This window comes from Thyridium curvatum (assembly GCF_004353045.1).
Source record: "Thyridium curvatum strain D216 chromosome Unknown NODE_12_length_601061_cov_81.036774, whole genome shotgun sequence".
Classification (NCBI taxonomy): Eukaryota; Fungi; Ascomycota; class Sordariomycetes; order Thyridiales; family Thyridiaceae; genus Thyridium; species Thyridium curvatum.
This window is the reverse complement of record NW_022156767.1, coordinates 217287-240831: the sequence shown is the minus strand read 5'-3', so window position 1 is coordinate 240831 and position 23545 is coordinate 217287. Positions and strand designations below refer to the sequence as shown.

Genomic DNA, 23545 nt, shown 5'->3' with positions numbered 1-23545 from the left:
CTAACTAGGTAGCAACCCATCTCAGATATTAGTGCACTCCCTCCACACTGGGTCCAACTAATCACTGGTTCCGAAACCGGTCCGCCATCGCCTATTCTGCTGTGATCAAGTCGCTCGATGCGGATGCTCTGTCTGGATTCAACCACGAGACCAATCATAGTGCCGCTCGTTCTCACTGTCGTCGTCATAATCTCTGAAAAGAAACGGCCGTGAAGGGCCATATGCGGATCCCTGTGCTTGAGGCCTCTGAGACGGGGATTGTAATACAGGCATAAGACCAACGAGTCTCGTCTCGGGATGGTATCGTGTGTCTGGGTAGCCAGGGTGTCGATGAATGAGGAGTCTTCGCCTTGACAATCTAGATCGGCGTTCTAACTCGCTCACGAAGATCAGTATCCTGCAAACTTGAGGGCAAATAGGTGCGAAACCAAACAAAGATGGTTGAGATTCCGGGCACGCACCATGGCGATCGAATTCGAACGCGGAGGGATCTCCCTCGGAGCTTCCCGTACGATCATTGTTGATATCGTCATTGGGGCTATTTGCTCTCGACCCAGCGTCGCTCGGATCTCGACGAGGAAAGCCATCCTGGGCTAGGAAGAGCTCGATGTGCCACAATTCGTTATGGTCATCGTCAAAGAAGCCCGCAACAATAATCCATGCCCATGCGGGAGGGGCCCGCGACACAAGCAGGTACTGTCCGATATAACAACGTGTCGCCGGATATGGGAAGTTAGGGACATCATGTCCACGGCCCTGATGGGGAGCTTCTTGGGGAGGCGGCTCCCGAGACGTCTGGCCGGTGGAGTTCATCCTGGAATGGATGAAAAGGATTTTGCGGGTAGAGGCAGAGGTGAGAATGCCAGCTGCGAGTGGATAGCGTGTACTTGGTCTATGCAGTCCAATACTGAAAAGAAGGAAAGTAAAAGAGAAAACAGCTTGCCTCGGCAGTTTCTTAAGGGGCACACAATGATACATATTCACTGGGTAGGGTACGCATCGCGTTGCCTGACCCCTTGCGCATGACAGCATGCGAATCTGCTACCTTGTTCAACGTGTTCAGGGACAATGGGCACCCAACCTCTGAATCGCCACTCTGCTTCACCAGCAGCCTACATGCACCGATAGTTACACATATTCGCTCCGCTTCTGCGTCATAAAAATGTTTTATTCGAAACATATCCTTGATGGATTGGATAAGATTATCATGAAAATGAATGATTGTCCCAAAAAGCCCCCAAAAATTATCCCAAAAGCGTACAAGGTCATAAGCCTTGATCTCTCACCCATGCATGCCCCTATCCTCACGAGTTGTGAACTACCTGGTAATGTAGGTGTGGCTGGTTGACTGATGTGCAGGAGATGACGCCCTGGCTACCACACTGGTCCTTGTTGAATTGGTTGACAAAGTTGATAGTCGTATCAGTCACAACTTTGGCGACATCATTGTTGCCAATGCTATTGTCATTCAAGTCAGCAAGAAAAAACAGTGCCGTTTACGCGGGAGATGAAGTGCTTACAACACGGCCTTGTCACTATCTAGTGGCTTGACCGAAATGGCGCAGGTTCCAAGGTACGCCATGATATGAAACTGGCCATCCCAGTGGTCGAGAACCCAGTAGCCGTTGGTCTGGGCGATAGATTGCCACATACGCTCGCAGTCGATCTTGTCGGGCAAAGGCGGGACGTCGTACGCCTGGATGTCGGAACCGGTGCAGAGGTCTTGGCCCGTCTGCGTCGGCGTGAAGTTGTTGTCAAAATCGACACGCGGTGGCGAGGTGATGTTGGTGTTCATAATGTCTGCAGCGATCGAGACCATGGAGGATCGAAGATAGACGCTGGCCTGCTGGCCATCCGGAAGAGTGACGACATGCTCGGTAAAGCCCGGACGGGCTGCTTGAGGGTTCGGAGCCGGGGCACCGAGCACACCTGCTGCCCAGGCGAGGAAAGACGTGGTCTTCATTTTGGATAAGGATTATGGTTCGAGTGGAAGGTGTACTATCTGGTGACTCGATCTGGTATCTGACCATGGAAAGATTAAGATTATAATTCTGAGAGATGGATTATGGGAGCAGGTCACGCTTTTATAGAATTTGATGAGACCAGTGAATCAGCTCTGCCTTGTCACGGATGACTTGTGTCCATGCGAAAGCGCGCTGTTAGCTACGCAAGACAGGAGTCATTTTACACCATCATTTCATTAACTGATCGTTGGTAAGACTTCACTTCCCCCAGCAATATGTGTCAGGACAAAGCCATGCTCTCCCCTGTCACTATATTGAACTCACCCAGGAACTCAAATCCCAGCTCATTGCCCCCAAAATGTGCGTACGTATCTCGAGAGAGAGAGGGTGGTCTAGCCTGGACCCTGTCAATGGGTCCATGTGAATTTTGAGCACACAGTTAAGATCATGACGGTGTGGTATACATCTTTAGGCAAGTGTCGGCTTGTCCAACACACCATGTTACGGCAATATCGCATACAAGAAGCATTCGACTATGGTATCCCATTCTTGGCGCCCTGTGAGGTCACGCTTCCGCTGCTCATTCTCCACCTCAGGCGGCAAGGGCGGCCGGAAAGCGAGACCACCGGCGGCAAGCAGGCCAAGAAGAGATTGACAACCTTGGTCACCTTCCGCTACACCATTTGATACTCATAGGCTATCCTGCGGCGAGGCTGTCTCATTCCCACTATTCAGGAGTGGTTCATAGATGCCAGAAATATTAGCACATACATCGCTAGAATAGCAGACACGAGGTGTGGTGAGTAATGAATATCATGGCTTTCATACACTGATGGTATTGCTCAGGACCATGTCTAGTGATAAGGGAGTTGCTATGGTAGTACGCAATAACCAAGCAACTCACATTCCGCATCCATATCATCAAATTGTCAAGTTTCTTGAACTCTATTGAGGGTATATGACGTGCTCTATGCTCCTACAAACAGTCCGAGTGCCCAATGCCTGGTCTAGAAGAAATACAAGCTCTGCTCTATGCAAATGTGATAAATAAAAACAACGCAGACCATTCTACTCAATCGGTGGCAAGTCTATATCCTCGTACTCGGGGTTGCTTTGGACAGATCGCAGACTCGGCTCCCGGAGTCTGTTCTTGGTGTGGGGATTGATCTCAACCTTCACTTCTGTCACGCGCTCCAGTTGAATCGCCAACCGACCTTCTCCTCGCAGTCCACGGTCAAGGGATTCCTCGCTCATGAAACCGTTCCATCCAGACTCACGGCGATCCAGCGCCCCCAGATGCACTTCCTTGCCCTTGTGCGGGCATCGAAGTCCAAACAGCCTCCGCACTTTCGTGACCTGACGCTGCCAGAAATTGGCCTTCTTTCCCTCGTCTGTCGCCCATGCGCGGAACCCCCTTTCATGGCTGGCGCGGATGCCGGGACCAGCCTCCACCAGTACCATGTTTCCAAAGACGCGGTTGGCCGGGGTAAGCATAAAGGAGAACCCTTCTAGGCCCATATCCTCCGAAGCGCCGACATCGCCACCGAACACAATGCTCCGTCGCGTGATCCCCCACAGAAGAGCATTGAGGAAGCCGTTGGAGGCGAGGAGTGCCCCCACAATGCAAAAGAACTCAAAGTGAACCTTGTATCCAGCCATGGTGGCGATACGGGCTACTAGAAGCGGCAGTGTGCATACGACGTAGATTATGGGGTAAAGAAGAAAGATCTGGTGACGGCTCGTCTTCCTGACGATCCGCTGAAGCTGCCGTACCTCGTGCTGATCGGATTTGGACGCCGAATCACCGCCACGGCGAGACTTGACCGATGCATCCCCGTTGGAAGTGATGCCACGCATGCTCGATCCGGAGTGTGTGCTCGTGTCGTCGCCGTCTTGTCGTCGTTTTTGAAGAGTGATGAAGATGAGTACGTAGAGAATGCTGGTAATGATAAGGGTCATGAAGATATAGAGATAGTGAACCGCGAGACGTAGAGTTTGATAATGAACGTTCATCCAGCACTAAAGGCAGGTTCCTTGTCAGTTGCGCTCTGTCGTCATCAACCCGGTAGGGTCGACTTACCCATGCACCTGCACGAACATAGAACCCTCCATACGCTGCTCCATTTCTCGTGACGGCGATCCCCAGAGCAGCAAGGCCATAATCGATCACCCAGACCATAATGTTGGCAGTGACAATCACCCAATGTGGCGGCTTCCACCCCCGCACGATGATGCAGTAATTGTGAATGGCGATGTTGGTCACACATAAACTGGCCGCGAGGCCGCCAGTCGACATAAACCAACCCTGCGCGTAACAGGTCCCTGTTCCCACGAGGATTGCATCCTTTGCTAGCCATACTGCGTTGAAGAAGAATGACAGTGAATGATGGATGTCGGCCAGCATCAGGTTATGTATCAACAGTATGAACTGATTCGGGTGCGGTGCTTCCTGGTCTGGTCTACCACTCTCAGGATCTGCTGTGCTGCCCCGTGAGAATTTGCGATGAAAGTGCCGCGCTGCTAGACCCAGGTTGAAATCGGTATACGACGACTGTCTCCTTCTCTGTTTGGAAGGGCTTTTCACGCGGAAATGCCATCGCACAAGTCTGTATGTGAGATGAAGGAAGAGAGCCGTGCAAGACACTAGCGAGATCCCAGCGATTGTTGTAACACCGATCAGTCCTTTGAAGAGCACAGGCGGCAATCCGATCAGGGTGTCAGACTCTGGTGGGATGATATGATCGTCGAACTCGGCAGGCGCCCCGAGACTTGCTGGGTCGGAGGCCATCTTCATAACTTCGAGCCTCGATAGCTTGCGGCTATCGGTTGAGCTCTAACGACCCGGTGGCTGAGGATGCATAGGTGAGGCGTGCTCGATGACTGTTTTGTTTGCTCAGCCTGTTCTGTTGGCGGTCGAACGTCCTTCTCTCGGGCAAAAGATAAAGTCGTTTGACATTGAGAGTATTAAGGAGACAAAACTTCACAAGGTGGAATTGGAGGACCCCTTGCCAGGCGCGACTTGCTATTGTATTGGAATGTTTGCCTTGCTTGCGCTAGCTTAGATCCCCCCTTCGGACGAACTAACCTCAATGCCTTTGTTGCCCTTGTCGACGACGTCAGCGCCACTAGTTGACTCGCGGTGGCAATTATGAGACACGCTAGAATCAGCACAGAGGCGTCCGCTAGTTCTAGTTTCTCGAGATACGCGAGCGTCGGATCGTCAATGCCGCAAAGAGAATGTCGCCCCGAGGTCGTCTGTCAGGCCACTTCGAACTCGGGGCAAGCCACGTGAATTGTCGCCATTTATATCTTCTGGGATGGATGGCAATCAAACATAACGTCTGCTCACGGAACACCCCAAGAAGCACTCTTTAGCCAGTGTCCAGCATCCTGTCCGAGTCTGGTCAATATGATCCGGCGAGACCAGCTTCTACCAGTCCAATTGTAGCAATATACCATTAGATCTGCTATGGGATAATCCCCCTTGCAAAATCTGGATCCGTGGGAGCATGGCCGTGCCTGCCATTACCTTTTCTGTCTATGTCGATTCGTCTATTTGGGTTGGAATTCGTTGTGATGAAGAACTCCACTTCCCACTCCACAAGCCTCGAGTCAGGTAGACCCTTGTTGATAACACCCGGCGCCTATTTTAAAGTTTTGAAGACTCTGCGTCCGTGGACCAATAACAGGTAGCTTCAGGGTGTTTAGAGCCATATCTCGATTAACTGCCGAGCAAGCCAGGACATGACACCATCAGCCCGCAACGGCCCCAGACCGAGTCTTTCCCAGTGAGATGACAGCGGGCAATACTCCGCCAGCCTCCTCTCACCGTCGGAGGTGCCAGCCCCGGTCCACACGAATGCCGCCCTCGAGGCGGGAAAACGGGACCTCTCCCCCGTATCGGTTAGTATCCGTGCACATTCGCCTCGAAGTCTTGACCCTTGGTGATCCCGTGGCAGAGCTTTTGACTTGCACGTTCAGTTCTTTCCATCCTGTCACTTTCTCGACTCGTGCCCCGAGACATTCCAGTTCACTCTCTCTGTTAGACCCCACTGGGCCAGGAGCCGCTCTTATCTCGACTTCTTCGAAAGTTCTGCGACCCATCTTTTCACAATGGCTGGGGAATGTTGCCTGACGGCGAAGCCGTCCCCGCATAGGTCCACGTGCTGAATGCGTGTCGTGGTTTATCCTCATCATTCTCCGCGTACGCGAGCAATCCTCACTCGCACAACGCGGTGGCACACGAGACGGGTACGTTATAGAGAGTTATACCTCGGAGGAGAGGTCATCTACACTCTAGAGTGTCTACCATTACTCATGGCATAATTGCAAATGGAGCAATTGATCGCTTGACATATCTTGAAAACGTCCTAGGCCAATATCTGTCCTTGAAAAGACACCGCACCCGCTTTTTGGTCACAAGGCATTCAGTGCTCTTTGAGGCTACTTCCCACGACACACATTCTTCATCTCAGGAGTGTCTGTTGTTCGAGGAGGTCAGAACAACCACCATACGTTCGATTGCCTTCGGGGAGTTTCGAACGCGATGAGTCACGAAGACCGCGTCTCGGCTTTAATCTGCTGTATCAGGTGCAAAGATCACCTGTGGACCCAGACTTCGAAGTTATTGAGATGACAGCTGAAGAGTAGTACAGCCCTGCCATGAACATAGAAACCTCTCGATCTAATGACCGAATGACTCGTAGATCGACCCATTGATCAACGGCCACATCTGGTCGTCTTTCGCGCTCTGGCGATGACAACAATCACCGGACGATCTCGGCGATGAGATGTGTTCTTGTAGAAGCTTCTCCGTCTGATTGTCCATTCTGTCCGTCCTGAGTAATACGGATAGACGACGGCTGCATCTATGGGCGGCCGCAAGATGACAACTCAATACTGGACCTCAAGACTCCTTCCCGTCGCGTGATATAAGGCTATTCCGCCTGAGCCGTATTGTGGCGTTTGGGGGCAGGAGCCCTGTGTTTCCAATGAGTCCAGGGCTCCAACTTCGTTGCCTGGGAGGACACTCTGAAAATAGAGGTCAAGAGCCTTACGGGTGGAGATGGAGGTCTTTTTGGACGCTTCAAGAGAACGATGACTAAAGTCGGGTTGTTGCCCTTGCTTTCTTTCTGCCTGAGGGGAGGCTCATCTTCCCTGTCAGAGGTTTATAGTGCTGACAGGGTATCATCGAGCGTCTAAATCGGGACCCATAGCGCCGGGAGGCGCCCCCAAACTATCTGAAACAGTTACCGGCTGGTTCGCCATCAGAGCTGAGGATTGTTCAACGGTGTCATGGCCATATCAGTGCAAGGCGCAGAAAGCAATACACTTAGGACAGAGTCGTCTCCGAAATTCCTTTTCGGCTTTGCTCGAGACCGCGTGTCTGTCAGCACACAAGCCTTGTTGGAGTTTCCCAGCTCGTTCATCCGACTGTTCCGCCACAAAGCCTGGACTAACTATTTCTCAAGACCATGCGCCGAGCTGACAACGCCCAGCCCTGTCATCCCCACCACATTTAGGCGACAGAATTAAGCGCATTCGCAAATCGTCAGTGGGAGAATTCTGTGGCCTAGAAGGAACATGGCGCGAAGGAAGCGGGTACTCGCCTGCAAGTCCGCAAATTCAACCCATAAGCGCCCCCAAAACGGACAGCCAGGTCAAATACAGCCAATAGCTATGTCCCCTGCGCTTGTGTATCCGGGTCTTTGGGAGCCAAAGTTCTCCGAGTGTGTCCCAACACAGTCCTGCGTCACATAATCGAGCAGACATGCCAGTGGCACCGAGGCAAGGGTCCCCGTGACGCACCCCAGCATCTCGGGACCGGGAAGGGTACCGTAGTTAGATCTGGCACCGGGTGAAGCCCTGGCATAGCCGCGAACCGCGTCTGGCCTGGGAGGGCGGTCATCCTTTGTCCCACACGCTTGGCCCAGTGCCAGGAGACCAAGTCCATCATCATGGGAAGCCAGCAAGGCCAATTTAAGAAATTCAAAGAGAGCCTAGTGTATGACTTGCTAGGCTGCACCATACTCTTAACATGGTATCATTGTTGACACAGGTTCATGATATCTCGAGGTGGTATATAAGTGTCGTCGACGATGCCGCTTTTCAAGACAATATTCTCCAGACAACACCAAGCACTCCAACTGATCATTTACCGATCATACACAGAAGCTATCCGATTGAAAACAGTCACACTATTCCAACCTCTATATATCTCGAATATGTATTCATCTGGATCCGGCCACGGCCAGAACTACTCTGGGTCTTATGGGCAGGGATATAACCAAAGCTACCAGCAGCCCTACCAACAGCAGGGATATGGCGGTTATGATGAGTACGAGGGCTATGAGGACTACGGCACATATCAGCAAGGAGAGTCGTCAAAATCCAACTACATCCGGCCAGAATCATCCGAGGACTGGGAGCCATATCGCCAAGTCATCAGCCAGCTATACAAGACGCACAAGCTCAAGGATGTGATGGAGCAGATGGAGACTCAGTATGGCTTCAAAGCTACGTATGTATTGACTCCTCCAACCCACGGCGTTGGCGTGCACCATGCTAATCATCCCTGCGTAGACCACGCCAGTACAAGGGCAAGATCAAGCAGTGGGGCCTCGATACCAAGTACACCAAGACGGAGGAGTACATGGAGATGCTCAAGACCAAGAAGAAGATGGAGAAAGACGATCCGAAGGCCTCAACAAAGTTCACCGTCCGCGGCAAGGCCGTGAGCGACGCCTCAATTTCCAGATTCGAGCGCCGTGCCAAGAAGCGCGGGATCCTGCCCAACGAGGAGGGCCAGGAGTACGACGAGTATGAGGATTACTCAAACGGTCAGACTTCCTGGTGATCTGGCAGAGATGGCCTGGACTGACACCCATACAGACGCTGCAGGCTCGAGCTCCGGTGCGCAGTGGTCACAGTCTTGAATCATCAGTCCACTATGGTAGATTTTTTGATGGCTTTATGTCCCCAGCGACTGTCAATATGTATAGAACGGTGTACGAAACGGGTTCTGCCAGGCGTTGAAGCGAACATTACGAACTTTTCTGCCATTCATGTCTACCATTTCTGTCGCTCGATTTCTTTTCTTTCTTCCTTGGCTCCTTTCTTCCCTCTGGTTATTTGCATTTGTTAGATGGATAGCGCTAGAGTTCACATTCGTTTATGGGGAATCATTCTCACAGCATCTCCGGGCATAGAAGCGGAATTAGATTTCTTTTATATCAGCTCGATCTCTCCTCACGCTTTTTTTCATCGTGAGGTCTTCATTGATGTCTACATTTGTTATAAATACTAGCTAAACGTGCAGTAAAGCATTAGTTGGGGATTGAAAGGCAGGTTGGTCATACGTGAGAGAACAGTCACCATAGTTAACGGCCATATTTAAACTGCGCTCACTCGAGGTGGGTAAAGAGATACCAGAACTTGGTGCCGCAAGCTTGACGATTACTCGGGTGAGGTTATTCGCTTTCTCCTCTCTTCTTCCCTTTCCGTTGTTCCTCTTTCCTCCCTTTCTCGCTTTTTTTACTTCCTCTTTCATTTCTTTCCTTGCTCAATTTCCCCCACCAGACCCCTCACGAAAAGTGGAATATGTCTGTCTCCGGCCATAGAAGAAACACGCAAAGTTGTTGAAGAAGTGTCCGGTCACGATCGGGACTCTCTGGCTTGGCGACTCCATCCCCGGCTCGAAAGCGAGAGTTGTGACCCAACTAGGATAGCTATCGTATAAACAGTCCCGATTCAATGGAGGAGGTGAGTCAGCAGTTCTCCAATTCCCTGTGCTTACGGTTACGGCGCAGGACAGGCTAGTCGTACTGTGATACGCAATGTCAGCTCTATATCTTACTGCTGACCGCCCTCCTCCCTTTCACACATCTCCGGCACGATACAACTTCCAAAAGAAGAGCTACTAATGACACGATAACCCTACTTTATCCAGCAGCCATAGCAGATAAAATTGCAAACATGGCAGCAGCCGCGCCTCCGCCGGCTCTCCCGCCGACCGCCGCGAGCGAGGCAGACTGGTCCAAGCCCATGGTGACCTCGCGCCGCCACGGCCCGCCGACCGTCATCACCGCCTCGCTCATGCGCATGGCCACCATGTCCATGGCCCGCGCCTACGCCGTGCTCGGCCTGCGCGCCCACCACGGCCTCGACGTGGTGCCCACGCCCGAGGGTCTGGCCATGTGGGCCGCCCTCGAGCGCGCCGCCGACGCCACGTACCCTTCCGCCAACAGGCGGGCCGCAAAGTTCACGGCGGAGGACTGGGACGCCGTGTTCGGCGGGTACGACGCCGTGACCGACATCGCGGGCATGTGGGCCGACCAGCTCGCCGACGCGTACCCGGACGCGCGGGTGGTCGTCCTGCAGCGCGACTTCGAGACCTGGTGGCCGACCTTCTACGAGGGGTGCGTCGTGCCGACGTGCGCCTCGCCGCGGGCCAAGCGCGCGCTGCTGGCGGCGCTGAGCGCCCTCACGGGCCTGCCGCTGCGCGCCTCGTTCCACGTCATGAACACGATGATGCTGGGGCTGTTTGGGGCCCGGGACATGGCGGGCGTGCGCGAGAACGCGCGGCGCGGGTACGATGCCTACTACGAGCGGATCCGGAGCAGGGTGCCGCCGGAGCGGAGGCTGGAGTACCGCATCGGGGAGGGGTGGGGTCCGCTGTGCGAGTTCCTGGGCAGGGAGGTGCCCGACGTGCCCTTCCCTCGGGTCAATGACCGGGAGGAGCACGAGGCGCGGAAGGCGGGGAACAACATCAAGGTCTTGGGGATGATGTGGGAGTCAATGCGGCGGCGGTTGCTGGGCGCGGGGGTGATTCTTGCTGTGGTACTGGCGGTGTGGTGGGCGAGCAGGGCGCGAGGGTTGAACAGTCTTTGATTGTGGGATATCCAAGTAATAATGATAAAGTCTAGATGGGTCTCTCGTCGTGGTATGGCCAACTTCACATAGATCTAGCGTGATGAAGGCTTCCATCGAGACACCCTGAAGCCCATTGTGATGCAGATCCGCCCGCAGGTGCTCCCCATAGATCTCCTCACCCACACCACACGCCACAGCCTTCCGTCTTTATCCTACAACCTCGCCGTCTCCCTCTCCGCCCCAGCGGCCCGCGCCTCCTCGACAATCATGTCCGCGCACCGCTCCGCGACCCCCATGACCGTGAGCATGGGGTTGATAGTCGGCATGGTCGGGAACACGCCCGCGTCGGCGATCCGCACCCTCTTCAGCCCGCGCAGGCGTAGCCGGTCGTCCACGACGGCCATCTCGTCGCGCTCCACGTCGCCCATGCGCGTCGTGCCGGCCGGGTGGTACACCGTGTGCGCCGCCTTGCGCGCGTAGTGGCTGATCTCGTCGTCGGCCTGCACCGCGGGCCCGGGCGCGACCTCCCGCTTGATCCAGTCGCGGAAGGGCGCCTGCTGCGCGATGCGCCGCGCCGCCTTGATGCCGTAGACCAGCGTCGCGGCGTCGTAGCCCTCCGGGTCGGTGAAGTAGGCAAAGTCGAGCGCGGGCTTGACGGCGGGGTCGGCGGACGTCAGGTACAGCCGGCCGCGGGACCGCGGGCGCGGGATGTTGGGCGTCATGCAGAAGGCGTAGCCGCGCCGGATGTCCGGGTAGCCGAGGCGCAGCGTGTTGAGCGTGAAGGGGATCTGGTAGCAGTGCATCATGACGTCGGCGATGTCGCCGTCGGGGAGGGCCCTGGGGTTCGTGGGCGTGGCCTTGCTGCCCGCGGCGTCGGGCGCCTCGCGCCGCAGGAAGATGCCCGCGTCCGAGTCCATGGTGGTCTGGTTGTCCGGGACGGGCTTGTGCAGCTCCCACATGATGATGGTCTCCGGGTGGTCGATGAGGTTCTCGCCGACGCCGGGGATGTCCCGTACGACGGGGACGCCCAGGGGGGCCAGCTGCTTGCGGGGTCCCAGGCCGGAGAGGAGCATGAGGCGCGGGGTGTCGACGGCGCCGGCGCAGAGGATGGTCTCTTGCCGCGCGTTGACGGTGCGCTTGGTGCCGTCCTTGAGGGACAGGTTGACGCCCGTGACGACGTCGCCGCTGACGTTGATCTTGGACACCCACGCGTTGGTGAGGATGGTCAGGTTCGGCCGCTCCTCCTCGCCGCGCAGGATGGGGTGGATGTAGGCGACCGAGGCGCTCGACCGGCGGTGGTCGTCCGGGTTGTAGCTGACGGAGAAGAAGCCGACGCCCTGCTTGAGGGAGCCCGTCTCGGTGATCTCCTTGTTGAAGTCGTCGATGATGGGGATGTCCATGGCCGTGCTGGACGACTTGACCCAGTCCTGGCACAGCTGGTTGCGGTGACGGGCGTGCACGGGCTGGACCGTGTTGCGCAGGCGGCCCATGTACCCCATGAAGGTCTTGAAGTCCCAGCCCTTGACGCCGAAGGACTCCCAGATCTTGAGGTCATACTCAAAGGGGCGGAAGGAGATGAGGGTGTTGTGCGAGGAGCAGCCACCCAGGACCTTGGCACGCGAGTGCCGGATGTACGAGTTGCCTGTGCGAGCGGGTTAGTCTCACCTGGTCCCATCGAGGAAACTCTACTGAGAGAGTAGTATCACATCATGAACGCTGATCAGCCTTCACTCACCCATCGGCTGCTCAACAGTGCCGTAGTCATAGTCGAGCTCACCGCCGAGAAGGGCCAGCCATTGACGCAGATCCAGAACTCGGTCGTCCATAAAGTCGCTGGGGCCGGCCTCGATCAGGAGAATCCGCTTCTGGGGCAGGTTCTCGGCGAGGCGGGAGGCAATGATGCACCCGGCCGTGCCACCGCCGACAATGACATAGTCATAGCGGTCCGAGTGGGCCTGAGGAAGCCAGGTGGTGGTCATTTTGTGTGTACAAATTGGACAATGGCGAGTCTGGAGGTCGGTTGATGATATCTTTCCGAGCTCTGGACAGACAGACAAACAGACAGACAGAGAGGAAGCGAGTTCAAGGCTCGCTGGCTTGACGGCTCGTGAGAAGGTGAAGCAATGCAATGCAATGAGAAAAAGTCTAGAACAAAGTTTCCAAGAAGGGGTCCCCAGTGGTGAGCCGCCCGTTAGTAAAGAAAAACACCGGACCGCCCGGTGTAGTAATGTGGAAACACGGCACTTAAGACTCTGGACAGGATGCACTAACACACCGAAATCAAGAGTGGGTTTGGCTCTCTTTTCTGTCTTTCTTTCCTGGTTCTTCTTCTCCCCATCCTCCCCACCCTGGCCGTCCGCACTGGATCCATCAGACCAGGCCGCCCAGCTTACTTAGTCGGGCAAAGATATACGCGAGATAGGATAACAAAGACGAACGGCTGACCGACAGCTGACCGGGACACACGGCAAACGGGTCGCAGACGCCGTTTTCTGCTAAGCATGGCGTGGCCGCAGTAGTGTGCATGTCTCATTGCTGCGTGTGCCGCCAGAGGTCGTGTGAAGGTCAGCGGATGGCCTGATTCGCTCGAGTTGCGTCGAGAGCCCGGACGACGGAGCCGGTGCAGATCCAGGCTTGGGGGCGACAGCTCGGGCATGCATCCCTGACCCGGCACACACACGCTTCTGCAGGCGGTCCAGGTGGAGGCGAGCCTAGGTAGGCTTTGGAGGTCCGGAAGAGGGGGTTTGAGTGCCTTGAGTGCCATCTTGGCTTGCTTCTTGGCTTCTGGCCGGTCCACTCGGGATGACTGCGGTCTCCACCCCAGAGCCATTACGTTTTGATGTTGAACCAGGACTGGACGAGCGACACACACCGACACCTCTGTCCTCTATCTGCGAGGTTGGTCGTGTGAGTGCCTGTCTCCCTCCCTCCCTCCCTCCCTCCCTGCCTCCCTGCCTCCCTGCCTCCCCCCTGCTGCAACCATCCTGTCTGTACGTAGTTACGTTTGTGCGTGTGACGGTGCAAGGTTTTATCTCCTGGGACGTGCTGTGATTCGGTGCTTGGCGCGCAGCGGGTGTAACGGATGCCGCCGTGCGAGACCGGAACCCCGTCGCAAATCGTCGGTGAGAGGAGAGGGAGAAAGAGAGAGACAGAACGAACTCGGAGGGGGGCTTTGCTTTTGTCTTACTTCTTCTTATCCTACCATGGCTTGACGGCTCTCTCGCACCCATGCAAAAGCGAATAAAACCCAGCCACTTCTCCACATGGGATCCCAAGTGATCGCCGACGCAGGAGGGAGCAAACAACCCCAAGATAGGACTGCGTCTTCCGAGGCAGCACATGTGACTAAGAGAAATAGGGAAGCTGACCACGATCAATTTGATCCATCCGGCTGCTCAGCTTGAAGAACGAAGATCCCTGGACCCTGCCTGGCTCCCAAGCAAATACGAAGTTGGATGGTGGGACCGGAACAGCGACCAAACTCTCTCATCGGCAGCTCGCGAACCTTATCATCGCCATTCCCAGGCGGCGTCCGTCCCTCTCTAGCTCTCTCACACCGACACTTCTCTAGCATTTTCCAGGACTGAGATAGTCGGCATCCAGTCCTATTCTTCAATTGATCATTCAACACGGTCTTCCGTGCCCGTGTCCGTGTCCGTGCCTGTGGACATCGCATCACGGCCTCCCTCAAGCACCATCCAACATCACCACCAACACACCACCACCCATCACAATGCCTCCTCCCTCTCCTCCTCCCTCAGAACAGCCCCGCCACACAATCATCGCCGGCACCCCACAGCCCTCCCTCTCCTCCCCAACCTCGACCTTCCCCTCCATCGACCCCTCCACCGGCAGCCGCATAACCACAATCCACACGTCCTCCCCCGCCGCCGTCGACGCCGCCGTCGCCGCCGCCAAGTCGGCCTTCCCGTCCTGGTCCGCGACCCCGCCCCCGGAGCGCGCCGCCGTGCTCCACCGCGCGGCGGCCCTCCTGCGCGAGCGCAACGACGCGCTCGCCGCCGTCGAGACCCGCGACACGGGCAAGCCCTTCTCCGAGACCGCCGCCGTCGACGTCGCCACGGGCGCCGACGTCCTCGCCTACTACGCCTCGCTCGTCGCCTCGGGCGGCCTCAACGGCGAGGCCTTCCGCCTGCGGCCGACCTGCCTCGTCACCACGCACAAGGAGGCCCTCGGCGTGTGCGCCGCCATCGGCGCCTGGAACTACCCGCTGCAGATCGCGCTGTGGAAGGCGGCGCCCTGCCTCGCGGCGGGCAACACGCTCGTCTACAAGCCGAGCGAGCACACGAGCCTGCACGCCGCGTACCTGGCCGCGCTGCTGCGCGAGGCGGGCCTGCCCGACGGCGCGTTCAACGTCGTCTACGGCGGCGGCGACGTGGGCGGGCGGCTGGCGACGCACGCCGACGTCGCCAAGGTCAGCTTCACGGGCCAGGTGAGCACGGGCCGGCGGGTCGCGGGCGCGGCGGCGGGCGAGCTCAAGGGCGTGACCATGGAGCTCGGCGGCAAGAGCGCGCTGGTCGTGCTGCCCTGCGCCGACCCCGCGAGCGCCGCCGACGGCGCCATGATGGCCAACTTTTACAGCTCCGGGCAGGTGTGCACCAACGGCACGCGCGTCTTCGTCCCGCGGGCCATGAGGGCCGCCTTTGAGCGCGAGCTGCTGGCCCGCATGCGCCACGTCCGCGCCGGCGACCTGTTCGACCCGGCGACCAACTTCGGCCCGCTGAGCAGCAGGGCGCACTGGGACAAGGTGGCGGGCTACGTGCGGCACGGCGTGCAGGTCGACCGGGCGCGCGTGCTGTACGGCGGCGAGGCGGCGGCGCCCCCGGAGGGCGTGCCCGCGGGCCTCAGGGGCGGGTTCTGGATGCAGCCGACCGTGTTCACCGACTGCGCCGACGACATGAGGGTCGTGCGCGAGGAGATCTTCGGCCCCGTCATGACGGTGCTGTTCTACGACACGGTCGACGAGGCGGTGCGGCGGGCCAACGACACGCAGCTCGGGCTCGCGGCCGGCGTGTTCGGGCGCGACATCGACGCCTGCCACACCGTCGTCGGCCGGCTCGAGGCCGGCATCACCTGGATCAACACGTGGGGCGAGTCGCCGGCCGAGATGGCCGTCGGCGGGTGGAAGCAGAGCGGGCTGGGCGTCGAGAACGGGCGTCGGGGGCTCGAGGCGTGGGTCAGGAACAAGAGCACGCTGGTCGAGATGGGCGGGAGCGTGCCGACTGTGTTTGCCAAGCTGTGAGATGACTAGCAAAGATTTGAACGACGATAATACCCAAAGATGCCTCTTTCTTATTCCTGTTTATTTGCACACGAGCTCCATGCTGACATGCTGAAAATCAAAGTGGTATCCTGAAAAAGTTCCTCTCCTAGAAGAGAAAACGCTCTACCAGACCAGACCAGACCCAGAGTCTACTCATCCATCTTCCATCCCAGGTTGGATGTCCTTCATCTTCATCGTAATCATCACCACTTCTCACCATCCTCCTGCCCTCTCGAACCTCACATCCACCCTCACCTCACCTCGCCCTTCTCAACCGCCTCCAACCTTCATTTCACCACCACTCCAACCCCCCCAGAAACCGCCATCTTACCACCTCAACCCCCCCAGATCCCCCCCAAAGTTCAAAAAGCTGTCAATCTCCCCCAGCCCTTCCGTCTCCAGCATCCCCATAAGCTCAACCTGCTGCTCCTGGCTCAGACTCCCCTGCCTCTCCGGCCCTCCTGCTCCTCCGAACCCCCCACCAGCACCAGCACCGGCGCCGCCAAACCCATCCCCAGACGGGCCACCGCCCATCCCATTCACCCCGCCTCCCGCAAACGGCATCTGGTGGTGCCCACCACCACCACCACCACCACCGGCACCATGAGCAGTCATCCCCCCATCAAACGAAGCCCCCAGCGTCCCGCTCCCGAACCCGATCCCAGAAAAGGCCGTCGAGGACGGGTCCGCAAAGATGCTGTTCGTCGACGCGCTCTGCTGCGAGCCAGGCTGCGGCGGCCCGCCGCTGATCCCCGCGAACGCCGCGTACGGCGAGATGAACGGCGGCGGCGGGTTGAACCAGTCCGTCACCGTCGTCCCCTGCGGCAGCGGCCTCTGCTGATGATGATGCTGTTGCTGCTGCTGCTGTTGCTGTTGCTGCGGAGGCGGCGCGCCGGGCCACGTCTGCTGCGACGGCAGGGCCGGGATGGTGAACGCCCCCGGGAGCACGGTGCGCTGCTGGTGCTGCGGCTGCGGCTGCTGGATCTGCTGCGCCGTCGGCTGCGGCCGGTTCAGGCCGGGCATGGCGCTGCCGCCGTCGAACTTGGCCACGCCGACGAGGTTGGGCGACGGGTTGCCCGAGAAGGGAGGCATGGGGCTGGCGTTGGACAGCGTCGGCGTGGGCGACGAGCCGCTGGCGGGCATGCTGATCGGCGGCGAGAGCGAGGTCTGGCTCGTGTTTGGCGGTGTGATGAGCGCCTCGTGCGGGCTGGGCACCGGCGGGCCGATGGGCGGCGACTGCTGCAGGGCCTGCGGCGTCGTCGTCGCCGGCGGCGTCGGCTCTTCGGGTATTGAGTCGTCGCCCGGCGGCGTCGCCTCGGGAGGGTAGTATGACATCCTGCGCCCGGAGTCATTGGACACAGGGTCCATGAAGATGGAGTTTGAGCGGAACTGAGGGTGTGCCTGTCCGCCCTGGAACGGGTCGCCGAAGCCAAAGGGGTTGGCTACTTGCTGGGGAGGCGCTGAAAAGTCGTAGCCGGTGCCGAATGGACCCTGGTTGAACATCGGGGGTGGACCAGGCTGGTTGATCCCCATTGCGTTCGGTATGGACGGGTCCGGCGGTGTCGGAGAGTCTGTGCTGGCGAGCGTCAATGGCGTAGGGGCATAGTTGTTGTCTAGTAATGACGGTGGTTCCTCGGCCATCTCGTAGCTCTGCATGCACGCCTTGGCAAAGGTCGAGTACAGCTCCGCCGCGGCCGAGGAACCAGGCCAGCGCTCGGAACATTGGTCGATAATGTCGAGCGCCATGTTGACTAGCTCCTCGACCTCCTTCTTGGGGTGCGCGTCGCGGACGTCCGAGTACGACACCGCCCAGAGGACGGTGTTGAGCGACATGTAGAGCATGAGCAGGAAAACCCACGTGATGTCGACGGCCGATTGCTTGATCTGCTGGCTCGACAGGTTGATGAGGTAGGCGGACGACTCGAAACACTTGTTGGCGGCGTTCGGCGACGGCTTGGGGATCTGCGGCGTGGGCCGGTTCAGAAACACGAGCATGGTGTGGTACTGGCCCGTGAACCTGACGAGCAAATTAGTACTCCTAACTCACTCATCTCGCGTACTACTTCTCCCATCGATAAACTCACCATGGCTTGCACCACTGCGGCTCGGTGGGCACCGCCTTGAGCCACGCCTCGATCTTCTGCTCCATCTGCTTGAACCACGGGTCGTTCTCGTCGCGCGGCTCGTGGCGCTCCTTCTCGTACAGCGTGCGCCGGATCTCGGCCTGGCACACGCGCATCTTGCAAAAGTGTATCGCCACGAGCTTCTTCTCGCTGGGCGGGCCGGGCTTGATGCCCTGCTCCGTAATGAGCGAGTCGTCCACGTCGGCAAAGAAACCCACGTCCATCAGATCGTCGCCCTTGGCAAAGCCGACAGGCCGGCCCATGCTGTGAGCCAGCCCAAACTCCATCGTCGTGACAATCCAGCTCAGCCGCCGCCGCATGTCGAGCGTCAGCGGGTCGACGGAGAACCCGCTGGCTATCGTCTTCTCCTCCCCAAAGCCCAGCTGCTGACATATCCTCACTGCAAGACCGATAATGTGATAGGCGTTCGTCCGAGTCGGCGTCAGGAGCGAGTACTCGCCGATGAGTACCAGGCACTGCAGCGTCTTGAGATCCTTTGGCCTGACCACCTCTTCAAAGCCCTGCATGGCAGCTTGCCAGTACCCATCGGCGAGACCGGCATATGTGGTGTCGAGCTTCTGCAGGCTGATGGCGAGAAACATGCGCACGACAAAGTTCTTGTAGGGGTCAGTGCTGCCGTTGCAGACTTCCTCGAGGTCTTTCGCAAAGACCTGCTCGTGGAGAACCGGGGTGAAGACCAACGCTATGCGATGGGAAAACAAAAGGTCAGCGGTGTGTTTTGCAGTCAGGTGAGGTCAGCAGACACCAAATCTTACCTCTTGTCGTAAAGGCCTCGACCAGCTTATCAATGACGGCCTTGTTGGGCAGCGACAGCTGGGGACCGGCGCTGAGGCGCGGGTAGCTCTTCCTCCGGGCGCTGGGCCCGCTGATGCTGCCGAGCCCGACGATGCTCTGCATGCGGTTGGCGCGCTCGGCCCTGCGCGCCTTGAACTCGTCCGGAATGAGCTCCGAGATCTTGGTGGTCTGGGCGAAGCGCTTGGCCTCCTCCATGAGCAGGCGGGTCATGGCGATGCCGCTGCTGGGCCCCAGGTAGCGCGGCGTCTCGTCGCGCTCGTCGAGGCGGACGAGCCCGCCGGGCCGCACGATGTCGGACAGGTTGCGCGGGAACTCGGTGTCGTCGGTGTACTGGGCGAGGTCGCTCTCGAGCTGGCGGACCTTCTCCTGCAGCTTGACGACGTAGGAGCGGCTGATCTTCTTGTTCTTGGTGGTGTCGAAGTACTCGCAGATCGAGTTGGAGCGCTCGCAGGGCAGGCAGCGGGGCAGGGTCGGGTCGCATCGTGTTTTCCTCTGCGTCGGGAGACAAGACATTGTTGTCAGCGAGATGCAAGAGATGTAGGGATTGGGAAAGAGCGTGATGCATCTCGCATACGCGCAAGACGCGCACAGGCTCGGGAAGGAACCATAGCGCAACGACTCTTGGACCTGGAGCAAGGGAGCATCTTGGCCAGGATGCGAGAGCATAAAGAGGGAGAGAGCCAGGATGATGATGATGAGGATGTCAGGGTTCGCTTCTTACTTGTCTGCACCTGCAACAGGCTGTGAGGGTATGCGCTATGCGATGCGACGATCCATCGCCATCGTCATCAGCTCCTCCACCACCGCCGCCGCCGCCACCTCCGCGTTGGGCCTTGCGGGGGCGGGAGCTGGCCGGCTGCTGGTGACGCGGGGGGTACGGTGCAAAGCCCTGGCGGAAGACATCGGTGGCATCCATGGGATGCGCTGCTCGGTAGGAGCTCGCCTACAACACACGCACGCGTGATTGTATCGTCGTTTCGGCTGCTTCCGTCTGGTTGTGGCGCTTTTCGAAGGCGGTCTGGTAGCTGGCCAGGTGTGGCGGGGGGGAAAGGGTTGGATGGGAAGCTCCCGCGGCGAGTCGAGTCGAGGTCGAGTCAAGCGCACACAAAGCGAGAGAGCGAGTGACTGGAGCGGGTGCGGCACCGTTGGACCGGGGATTGCGGCGAATCGGAGGGGAATACGAAGCAACTGTGGGTGGGTTCTTCTTCGTGACGATGACGAGAAGATCCACGAGGGTTGCGCAAAGGAACTCGGAATCGGGCTTGACGATCAACAGCTGTCCTGTCTGGCAGGCACTGGGAACAACAAGGCTGCAGTGTTCGGCGGGATGGATGAGCGAGTGTATCGGGAATCCTGTGAATCAGGCTGCGAGGCAGACTGGCAGGGCTGCAGGAGCGATGGCAACGGCGCTATGGTGGTGGTGGTTTGTGTCAGGTGCGAGTGGGTGTGGGCAGTGGTTGTCTCCAGGGCTCTGTGTGGTGTGGGTGGGTGGGTGTTCGGGCGGGAATAGTGCACAATCACAGTGAGCGAGCTAGCTCCGCAGCAGCGTACAGCAAGCGAGGCACAGGACGGATGGGTCTCAACGGGCCAGGCCTTGGAGCTTGGAGGGGAGGAGATGGATCCAGTGCGGAATCGGAAAGGGAACTGGCCTAACCAACAACATCAATCCCCCAATCCCCCAATCCCCCTACATCCCCTCCTAACCGTGCTTTCATCGGTAGTGCTTTCAAAAGGCCAACCGCGGAATGGCGGGTCACGGCGGGGTAGACAAAATCGCCATTCTTCAACTGGCACGATTCCCTCTAGCGACAGCTTAGGGGCGCCCTGGCTGGATGCTAGCTTGCTTGGCCAACAAAGTCCCGAGGGCATCAGTGATCATCCATTCAATAGAGCACGAACTAAGGACACACAGACACACACCCAGACACACGAGCATTCTCGGATATCGAGGTGCTACTGCAGCTCTAGCCAACAGCCAACACCTTATCTACCTAGGAGCCTAGGTAGGGTGGTAGGTATTGCCGGGCCCCTCAACCAACCCGTCTTCCGATGTCTGGTTGCTACCTCGCTGTTAGTGAGGCTTGAAGGAACCGCCAGCAAGCAGACACAATGCTACCTAGACCGGCACATGGATCCGTCCGTCTCAACAAAAAAAAACAGAAGAGAAAAAACGACAACGGTGGCGTGGCGGGTGCATCGCGGACCCAGCAAGCAGGCCGCTCCCGACACGTTTTCATGCAGGGTCGCACGTCCAGAACGCCATCGAAGCACGCAAGCGCCGCCCAGAGGGTCCCTTGGATCCCTACAAAGGCTACAATGTGAAACAGCAGAGGAAAAAGGACCACATCGTTGAATGAGAACCTTAACAAAACCCCTTCTTCGCGCCCTCATTGGCCAAGTCGGGAACGGTGTGCTATTTCCTGATCTGCATCTCAGTGGGTTCGACACGCTACAGCCCCACGTTGCTCGCAGGACAGGCATCGCAGTCACCGAGACCAACAATGTGTCGGGGGTTCGGTCGGAGCTCGCAAAGGCGCTGTGTTGCATTGACACAGGGGGGTAAGCCCTATCGGAGCTGTCAAAGTGATTAAACGACGCGTACCTTCGAGGGAACACAACCAGAACTGTAGGCGAGGAACTACAAAGAGTAATACGAACACACACACACAAAAAGATTACATCACGGCGAACAGGGATCATGGATGATGACTCGACACAGACCCCCTGAGGGGTACGGCTGCCGAGCGAGGTGCCAAGTCGTGGTCGCCAACACCAAAAAGCCGATCATGAGACTCGAGCTGTGCTGCTGTTCCCCACGAGTGAATGCATATTCATCCACCCCGGCCTCGTTCCTTTCAATCCCCCCTCCAACCCTCCTTGTATCTAAGAATGTCTATGAAGTACCACTGCCAGTATCCCACGCAGGTCCGGCAACCATGCTGAACTGGCCTCCGGTGCCCGCCCAGGTCAGGACCCGGTCCCGCACAGCCTTGTTGAAGATGAGCTGCGCTGTCTCGACATCGTCGTCCGAGCCCAGGCCGAGCTGGTACATGGTGCCGAAGCCGGAGCTGCGCGCTTTCCCATCGCTGCCCACAAAGACGGTGTGACCGCTGCCGCAGTCGACGTAGCTCGTCTGGCCGACTTGCGATACGGTGACAGGCCGGAGGCATATCCGCGGCCTGCCGCGCTCGTCGCGCCGCACGAGGCTGTCGTCATCTAGCTGCTCCGCGCTCAGCTTCACGCCCAGCTGTCCGCCATCGAGCCGGCCCCACACGAGGCACCGGCCGTCCTGGGCCACGGCGGCAGAGTGGTGCGCGCTGCCGCTGACCATCTTGATCCCCTGCCCGCACAGGCCCGGGATCTTCATCGGGTAGGGGACAAACGTGTTGGACGGGTCGCCCGCGTACTTGGCATACCCAGCCTGGCCGAAGCTGTTGAGCCCCCACCCCCAGACGTTGTCCAGCTTGTCCACGGCGAAGGAGTGGTAGCTGCCGGCCGCAATGGCTTTGGCGCCGTGGCGGCACACCTCGACCTGGTGGGGGACGTAGCTCTCCATGACGCGGCGCGGCATGATCCGGCGGCCCAGCTGGTTCTGTTCGCCGACGCCCCAGGCCCAGATGCGGCCGCGGGCGTCGAGCGCGAGGGCGTGGTTGGCGCCGCAGGTGATGCTGGTGATGTCCTTGAGGCCCGGGATGAGGAAGGGCCGGCGCTGCAGCTTGATGAAGCTGCCATTGGCGTCAAAGCAGAAGCCCTCGTGGCCCTCTGTGTTCTAAGGAGGTAAGATGGTGTTAGTGAATACTACCGAGGTTGGCCAATCGGCAAAAGATTGAGTTGGATCAAGCTTACCAAGAATGTTCCCCATCCGTACACCAAGCCGGTGTCGGTGATGGCGAAGGAAGCGTTGTCACCCGCGGCCACTTGCGTAAATGTGGTGTTTGGTGGGAACGAGTCCGCTGGTATGTCGGTGGGTGTCGATTCGACTGGGTTGAGGTCGTCGGAGTCGTCATCGTCTGACATGTCCACATCGGCGTCGCGCAAGCGGCCCTCCCACTCTGTGTCCCTGCCAAGGGCGCCCTTGTCGTTGACGCCCCAGGTGACGATCTTGTTGTCCGCTGTCAGAGCGACGACGTGCATGCCACCCGTGTCGAGCTGGACCACGCGGTAGCTGTTTTCGTTCTCCGGGTTCAAAGACTGCATGATCCGAGGGCGTCGGACCTCCTTCGTGACAGGCCCGAGGCCGAGCTCGCCGCAGTCACCGGTGCCGAAGATCAAGACGGTGAGACCCTGGGTCGGGGCCTCGTTGAGGCTTGAGTCTCGTTGAACAGCAGGCCGGCCTCCTCGGATGGGTATGGACCGTATGGTATGCTCTGTGCCCGCGTGAGCATGGTTCTCCTCTGACTTTCGTTTCCTAGACGGCATCTTGGCGATGTGTCGTTCTGGTCGTAGAATGAGCTCCTATTGTTGGTTCGATGTTGGCAATTCGCTGTACG

The 23545-nt window shown here is 58.3% G+C and overlaps 8 protein-coding genes across 8 annotated transcripts; 3 read left to right on the top strand and 5 right to left on the bottom strand.

Annotated features, from left to right (window-relative positions):
• Positions 1-138: 138 nt before the first annotated feature.
• E0L32_002884 (uncharacterized protein) lies at positions 139-1963 on the bottom strand (the record flags this gene model as incomplete). The annotated part of the gene is made up of 4 exons (XM_031137122.1): positions 139-866; positions 1046-1112; positions 1323-1458; positions 1521-1963. The coding sequence occupies 4 exons, from the start codon at positions 1961-1963 to the stop codon at positions 139-141; spliced, it is 1374 nt and encodes a 457-aa protein (XP_030999494.1).
• A 1069-nt stretch (positions 1964-3032) lies between these two features.
• On the bottom strand, positions 3033-4758 carry E0L32_002883 (uncharacterized protein; the record flags this gene model as incomplete). The annotated part of the gene is made up of 2 exons (XM_031137121.1): positions 3033-3983; positions 4045-4758. 2 exons carry the CDS (start codon positions 4756-4758, stop codon positions 3033-3035), a joined length of 1665 nt encoding a protein of 554 aa, XP_030999493.1.
• A 3430-nt stretch (positions 4759-8188) lies between these two features.
• On the top strand, positions 8189-8899 carry E0L32_002882 (uncharacterized protein; the record flags this gene model as incomplete). The annotated part of the gene is made up of 3 exons (XM_031137120.1): positions 8189-8484; positions 8547-8803; positions 8856-8899. The coding sequence occupies 3 exons, from the start codon at positions 8189-8191 to the stop codon at positions 8897-8899; spliced, it is 597 nt and encodes a 198-aa protein (XP_030999492.1).
• Positions 8900-9938: 1039 nt separating this feature from the next.
• On the top strand, positions 9939-10853 carry E0L32_002881 (uncharacterized protein; the record flags this gene model as incomplete). The annotated part of the gene is made up of 1 exon (XM_031137119.1): positions 9939-10853. The coding sequence occupies one exon, from the start codon at positions 9939-9941 to the stop codon at positions 10851-10853; it is 915 nt and encodes a 304-aa protein (XP_030999491.1).
• Positions 10854-11047: 194 nt separating this feature from the next.
• Positions 11048-12814, bottom strand: E0L32_002880 (uncharacterized protein; the record flags this gene model as incomplete). The annotated part of the gene is made up of 2 exons (XM_031137118.1): positions 11048-12477; positions 12571-12814. The coding sequence occupies 2 exons, from the start codon at positions 12812-12814 to the stop codon at positions 11048-11050; spliced, it is 1674 nt and encodes a 557-aa protein (XP_030999490.1).
• A 1754-nt stretch (positions 12815-14568) lies between these two features.
• Positions 14569-16095, top strand: E0L32_002879 (uncharacterized protein; the record flags this gene model as incomplete). The annotated part of the gene is made up of 1 exon (XM_031137116.1): positions 14569-16095. One exon carries the CDS (start codon positions 14569-14571, stop codon positions 16093-16095), a length of 1527 nt encoding a protein of 508 aa, XP_030999489.1.
• Positions 16096-16443: 348 nt separating this feature from the next.
• Positions 16444-19971, bottom strand: E0L32_002878 (uncharacterized protein; the record flags this gene model as incomplete). Its single annotated transcript, XM_031137115.1, has 4 exons — positions 16444-18133; positions 18201-18942; positions 19016-19547; positions 19777-19971. The coding sequence occupies 4 exons, from the start codon at positions 19969-19971 to the stop codon at positions 16444-16446; spliced, it is 3159 nt and encodes a 1052-aa protein (XP_030999488.1).
• A 1977-nt stretch (positions 19972-21948) lies between these two features.
• Positions 21949-23474, bottom strand: E0L32_002877 (uncharacterized protein; the record flags this gene model as incomplete). Its single annotated transcript, XM_031137114.1, has 2 exons — positions 21949-22824; positions 22902-23474. The coding sequence occupies 2 exons, from the start codon at positions 23472-23474 to the stop codon at positions 21949-21951; spliced, it is 1449 nt and encodes a 482-aa protein (XP_030999487.1).
• Positions 23475-23545: the final 71 nt, after the last annotated feature.